Source organism: Panulirus ornatus, chromosome 19 (genome assembly GCF_036320965.1).
Source record: "Panulirus ornatus isolate Po-2019 chromosome 19, ASM3632096v1, whole genome shotgun sequence".
Classification (NCBI taxonomy): Eukaryota; Metazoa; Arthropoda; class Malacostraca; order Decapoda; family Palinuridae; genus Panulirus; species Panulirus ornatus.
Window position 1 is genome coordinate 65,961,020 of NC_092242.1, and position 7,500 is coordinate 65,968,519.

The following is a 7,500-nucleotide window of genomic DNA, read 5'->3' on the forward strand; positions in this document are numbered from 1 at the left end:
AGTGTAACATTATTATTCATTTTTTATATTAATGGTGCAACTAATGACAAGAGCCTAATGATATAAACGCTGTTAAATCGGTTCGTAGGATGCAATTAGCTCTGTGTTAATTGACTGTGTGAATAATGACAGAGCCTAATGATAGAGAGATTATCAACTAAATACATGCAATGTTTTGAAAATATTATCTCACGATAAATAGAATTACATACAGTGATACGTTGATTAGAGATACAAAAAGAAATGTTACGTGGGTAATGATAATGATAAATCTATGTACAAAATAAAATAGACAAGGATTCCAAAATGATTTGACACTGAAGTTAAAGAGGAATATTCCAAGTTATGCAATGACTGCTTGATATGTCTGGAAGCACAAATATCATACACGTACTTTTCTTTTAAAGATATCTTGAAAGGCATGGATCACACACACACACACACACACACACACACACACACACACACACACACACACACACACACACACACATACACACAGATCGGATGAAATTATATATAAAAATATCTAATTATTTTTAAAGATATCCCCAAAGGCATGGATGATAGGATACTATTCGAATTTTCTTTTTTGTATTATGTGAAAATGAATTAAAAAAATCACTTATCTGATATGGAAAAAAAAAACCCATAGAACATCAGTTTCAACGTATTCATACTCACAAAATTGTATTTTTATCAATTAACATCAATAATTTTTATCGTATTAATTGGCTTGGAAAATTCTCTATCAACAAATTAAAATGCATTGAGTTCCAAATATGTGTTTTGGGCAGACAATATGGTTCGTGGATTATTATTATTGTTATCATATATATATATATATATATATATATATATATATATATATATATATATATATATATATATATATATATATATATAAATATACATATATATATATATATATATATATATATATATATATATATATATATATATATATATATATATATATATATATATGTATATCTTTTTTTTTTGTGTGTGTGTGCGCATATATCCTGTTTTCCGGGCACGCGCGCCAGCGCGTGTGCATTTGTTTGTTTGTGTGTGTGTGTGTGTGTGTGTGTGTGTGTGTGTGTGTGTGTACACGAATTCAGCTCTGCCAACTCCTGAACGCGATGCCCTCCCGCTTGTGTCCACAGAGGAGACCTACGACCTCTTGTCTTCCGCCGAGAGCAAAGCAGACGCGACGGTGTACGAAGTCCTGGATGCCTCCATTGCTGACGAGATCCCTATGGTAAGACACACACACACACACACACACACACACACACACACACACACTCACACACACACACTCACACCCAACACACACACACACACACACACACACACACACACACACCCAACACACACACACACACACACATACACACTCAGTACTTGGAAACTCTTCGTTATGCATGTTATAACATTAAAGATCGTTATCACGTACACGTGCTTGGCTTCCTGTTTTCATTACACCTTCACACAGTTTTAGTAGTTTTAGAAAATGGAAACATCTTGAAATCCATTTATGAAATTGATTCTCTCTTTCATGATCCCTTCATCCAAATGGCATATATTTCCTTAAAAGAAAATGATTTACGGTAGGAAAACCTTTATTCCATCGAAACTCCGATGATAGAAGAAGTCAAGAGAAAAAGTGATCAATATCATTGTTAGTGCAATGAAAATATGTACGAAGACTAACACCCAAAGTTAGGCCTCTTAGTCAAACTGCACTTACCAACACAGAGTGTTTTACACTCTCATTCCTTACATGATCCACCCGCTTCACACCTTCATTCGTCCCTAGGCATTCTATTTCCAACACCCTATTGGCACCACTTTCCCAGTCACACGTCTCCCTTACATCTAACTGTGCATATCCAGGAGTAGGGAACCTGTGCAGCTCGAGAATTCTTATCTTCCCCATGTCTTTACATAAGTGTACTCCCTATGCAGTTTGCTTTTCTTCAGGCACCACGCCCTTGGGCCATACGAACGCTAAATAGCCTGACTAACCACTTGAAAAACCCCAACTGTAGTCCCATCCACTCCCGCCGCTTTGCCACACTGCACCTTAAGCAAGGTTTTTACTGCCTCCTTTCTTTTCACCATACCATTCACCAGAACTAGGTGCCTGGAATGCTTCTTCCGGCTATTCTGATTGATAAATCAATCCATATGTTAAGAATTCTACAAACAGATATTTATTTCGCCTCTTTCGGAGTAGCAGAATGGTTGCCTGCTAGTTTGTATTCACTACTGCTTGTAGAATCATGCAGATGAAGCCTTAAGTAATTGCTTAGATCAAATCTGGTAAAGCCTTTGAGGATTTCAAAAGTGTATATCAAATCACCTTTTAACCTTTCTCATAGGAATTCGTTTCCAACATTGACAATGATACTGATAATAATAACAATGATGATGATAGTAATAATCACGATGATAATAATGATAATAACAATGATAATGATAATAATGATAGTAATAATAATAATGATGATAATGATAATAATACCATTCATTTCTTTTTTCATTTCATGTCATCTACTTTTCCCCTACATGATTTCTCTTAATGTTATTGCCTCTATTTCTCGTCTTCTTCCCACTTCTTTCCTATCCATTTTTTCTCTTCTATGTCTTCCTCATCGATCCACTCCACATCCTTTCTCCTCCGCCAGAAACATTCTCCATTACACGGTCGTCTTTTCCTCGAGACATCTTCCATTATACAAATGTATCAAGACGTCTGCCCATTTTTCATGTGTGTGTGTGTGTGTGTGTGTGTGTGTGTGTGTGTGTGTGTGTGTGTGAGCTACCCGCCACCACTTTACCGTCTCGGGCGCCCAGCTTCTTCATATTCGTCTTACGATATCGCATCTAACTTGATTGATAACCTTCACTTTCGAGGCTTCGAAGAATCAATGCGTCGATAAGGTTTAAGGTACATCCCCCCCCCCCCCTCTGAAAATGGCTTCTAATTTGTCAGAGAGGGGAAATTCAATAATATCCTCGCTGAGGAGGAGGAGAGAGAGGAGGAGAGAGGAGAGAGAGAGAGAGAGAGAGAGAGAGAGAGAGAGAGAGAGAGAGAGAGAGAGAGAGAGAGAGAGAGAGAGAGAGAGAGAGAGAGATGGGGGGGAAGGGGGAGGAAAGGGGGAAAGGGGGGGGGGCCACGAACCTCGCCACGAATGAGTAAATGCTGGTTATGGAAGATCCAATTCCCTTAATGGTTACTAGCCATACTAGGTCGATACGTGGGAGGGGAGATGATGTTGTGAGATGATGATGGTGTTGTGTGTGTGTGTGTGTGTGTGTGTGTGTCTCTTGTCTTAGGCTCACAAGGATACGCCCAAGAACTCAGACATGTGAGTGACTAGACTTCAAACCCTCTTAATGTGGAGTTTGGACGATGCTCATTTTGAACTGAGTTGATGAGATTCATTTTCCTTTTTCTTGTACGGCCACAAGAGCGGTTCGAAAGCATATGTACCGGTCTATCTCTCTCGAGGACGCCAAACGAGAAACTATTTCTCGTTTTGTATAGAATCTTAAAAGAGATTCCCATCCAGTCTTACTTTCTAGCCATTACACAGATCACTTCGAGTAGCACAGATGATCTATCCCCACTCATGGATCTTTGGCTCCCACATATCTACTCCCTCTGACAGGTGTTTGACACCCAGAAACGTATACATATACCAAGTAATAATTTATATATTTCTCTCGATTCTTCTATAAGCATTTGGTCGTCCTCTCATATATTCTCATGGGGCCATTTTATCTACTTTCCAGAGTCTCAGAGACACATCCCTCCCCCCATTCCTCCTCAGTAGTCTTTGAACCACTTGTAAGGCATCTCATGTACCCCCATAGGTTCCTAAATGAGAGCTTCAGACCTCACTAGATCTCTCTCTATCTGTAGGGCATCTCACATACACTATAGGTATCTCACTATGAACTTCACTGAGGACCTGACCAGATCTCACACTCTCCTCCTCCTCCTCCTCCTACAGCAGTCGATGGATCAGCAATCCGAGTCTTATCACCCACTGGTTCTCCAGCAACACTCACCAAGGGAGGTGGAGGACTACCCCGGCGTTAGGACGGATCTTTACTGCCCCGTCGATCAGCTAATGCAGGCCGAGGAGAGCGTTGTATGAACGCGACTGGAAGCGTCAGGAGAGAGAGAGAGAGAGAGAGAGAGAAGGAAAAAATGGGCAAAGAAAATGTGAATTGATCAAGTGCCATTTTCAAATCCAGTCTGCTCGGCTATCGCCAGAGCGGGAAGGAGGGAGGGAAGAGGTGTAGAGATATCGTAACAATGCTTTGGGTGGGTGGCGAGGGTGTGGGTGGTGAGGAAGACGGTGATCTGTTATGAATGAGTTGATAAGGAGCGATATTCCCACCCCACTCACTCCCTCCTCCGCCTCACTCAATGGGATGGCCATTAGGAGTAGGATGGAGCGCGCGAGCTGAGTGGATTATGATGAGAGTTTGTAAAGAATCGGAGTCACACGTGCCATTGCCTCGACCATTACAAGGAGGAAGACGACGACATTCTTCTTCCTTTTATATGCCGCTCCCTCCCTCCCTCTCTCCCTCCCTGTTCTTGGGGAGGTTAGAAGCGAGCGAGAAAGAAGAGACTGAAGGTAAGCGCACGGAGACGAGATCCGGTAATGGGGAGGGAGGAAAGTGTGTATCAGTTTATATATATATATATTTTCTTTTCTCTCTCTCTCCGGTATGTATATATATCAAAAGGAACAAGTCAGGACTGAGAGACACTTCTTACGTCTTCAGGGGAGAGAAGGAGAGAAAGAAAGAGAGAGAGAGAGGGGAGAGGAGCTGAAGAGGGTGCCTGCCTATTTCGCCAAGCGCTGGGTGTCACCTGGGAAGAGGCCTCGCCATACATGACTACTTCAAACGTTTGTACACTTCCCGCCTGCAGCACTCGGGTGGTGTTGCTGTGATCGGCTTCTAATATGCAGTATATCCGGGAGTACATATAGAGAGCCAGCAACTGTTGCTAAAGGCATCTACTGCCCTTATGAATATATATATATATATATATATATATGTATATATATATATATATATATATATATATATATATATATATATATATATATATATATATATATCACCTCAACTGTATGTAAGGGTAAACAGGTTTTATTCAAAACTTAATCTGTTATATATGGAGGGGAAAATCAACTGCTTACCGCCGAACCATTCAATATATATATATATATATATATATATATATATATATATATATATATATATATATATATATATATATATACGATCTGTATTATATGATATAGCATAAATCTAATGTGAACTTGTTTTTTGTATGTTTTTTCTGTTCGTGTGATAACCTGCTGCTTCCATTTCAAAGAAAAACGAGAAAACAATGTCTGTCTTCTTAATAGCTTGGACTGCGGATCAGATGACCAATCTCCTCCAATCATGAGACAATTATATATATATATATATATATATATATATATATATATATATATATATATATATATATATATATATATATATATATATATGTTAGTTTACTTTTTCTTCAGCTCCTGTATGTCTACAGGGTAAACTCCTCACCCTGTATGTACTTATATAAAGTCATCGACGTGAAATGAATATTTTTGTATTCTTTGTTTGAATAAATATAAAGTTGAAAAAATATAGTTGTTTTATAAACCATTACGAAGGTTTAGATATGTCTGTCCTGTTAGTCCCTCACCCCACTTCCACTCTTCCACTTTTTCTTCCCTTTAGAAATTCTTAAATGTATCTCGTCAACAACAACAAACAACCACAACAACCACAACTCAGGAAACTGGAAAAAAAAAAGATATATCGACGTCAAAAAGAAAAAAAAAAAAAAAATTCCCCCACATCGCGTGGACGCAACCATCCACCAAGACCAATATATATATATTTTTTTTCCTTCCACTACCATGCAATGTTGCCTTTGATCCTAGATATCTCAAGGGCAACGGGGGCAGCCATAGGACTCCAAAGGACTGTATAGAAATATCTTATGTAAAATTGATCTCCGGGAACCTTGTTACGTGTTACGACATCTCCAGAGTATTGAGCAGAAGACGAGGTAGAGGTTGCTTTGGGCTAATCTGATTCTGTTGGGGTCAAATCCCTTTCAAAAGGGATTTACAGAAATTGTTGGATGATAAATGAGGATGAGGATATATATATATATATATATATATATATATATATATATATATATATATATATATATATATATATATATATATAATGTAAAATATAATCATATTGCTCTCCGATAGTATGCCAAACCCGTGTGATCAAATACCGCATGACGAGACAGACACCATTTGATGATGATGATGATGAATGTACACTGAAATCATACATCACATGGCAGGATATGATATGCACCATGTCAGGCCAGCCACCAGGGGGGGATGGTCCGAACAAAGCCACTCCCTTACTCGTGTACGAAATGTAATTAGGGAGTGAGAAGGAAACTTCGAAGAGGTCTCCACCACCAGGTCTGGAAAATATTTTTTTTTTTTTAGGTGGGTTTACTATCCCTGGGGAAATATATTAATGAACTGGGCGAGTTAACAGAATATTGGTCATTGTCCAACCACCATTCTGCAAGAACCTGAGCTCTGGAAACGCTTGGGAACCCGATGAAATTATAACATTTCTCTCTACGTTGGCGGGAGTGAAGTGGGTATGTGTCCGAGAAAATGAAATTTATTCGACTAAGCCAACTGCATTTATTGATAATCGTGTCTTCTTTATGGAAGTAATCTAACTTCACAACAAACTGAGGGTCTATTTCAGTTTAAAAGTTCATATTAACTCCTTGTTTGTTTATCAGATGTTTAGAGAGTGTGGCCAACTGTATAATGAAAACGCTGCGCGCCTCACAAGTTTTGTTGATAGGTGACGAGTCTACACAACGTCTCATACAAAAACAGAATGTCTTATACAGTTTCTTAATACCAATACAGTGTATTGCATCACTTATACAGTTTCTTAATACCAATACAGTGTATTACATCACTTACACAGTTTCTTAATACCAATACAGTGTATTATATCACTGTTCATTTCTGTAACTCTCAACATTACCTTTTACCATATGCAATGGTTGATTAAAAAGCCCACACAAATATCCATATTCACGTCTAATAAACAATAATGGAATAAGAAAGTTAATTCATTTTCATCACTAAGTTGATATGTTTCATGAGACTTGCGTCTGTATTCACATATCAAAACTTCCTTCCTTACTTAAGAAAAGTTTTCGTTCAAATATATAAAAAGAAAAATCATTCCTCTAACACTTTCATTTCTTGCTGAAATAAGAATTTCCTTTATATATTTCCTCCTCCTTTTTTTTCAAGTATCATCCTAACTTCACAGACCATCAAAACAACACATTCCATTTGTTCTTAGTTCTTTTTTATATATAGT

General features: G+C 38.2%; 1 protein-coding gene across 2 annotated transcripts in view; it reads left to right on the forward strand.

The window, feature by feature from the left end:
- Positions 1-4,218, forward strand: part of LOC139755633 (B-cell receptor CD22-like) — a 125,418-nt gene extending 121,200 nt beyond the window's left edge. For both annotated transcript variants that reach the window (XM_071674223.1, XM_071674224.1), the window contains exons 14-15: positions 1,170-1,264; positions 4,029-4,218. In XM_071674223.1, coding sequence (XP_071530324.1) covers positions 1,170-1,264; positions 4,029-4,175 — 242 coding nt within the window. In that variant the 3' untranslated portion in view covers positions 4,176-4,218. The remainder of the gene's footprint in view (positions 1-1,169; positions 1,265-4,028) is intronic.
- Positions 4,219-7,500: the final 3,282 nt, after the last annotated feature.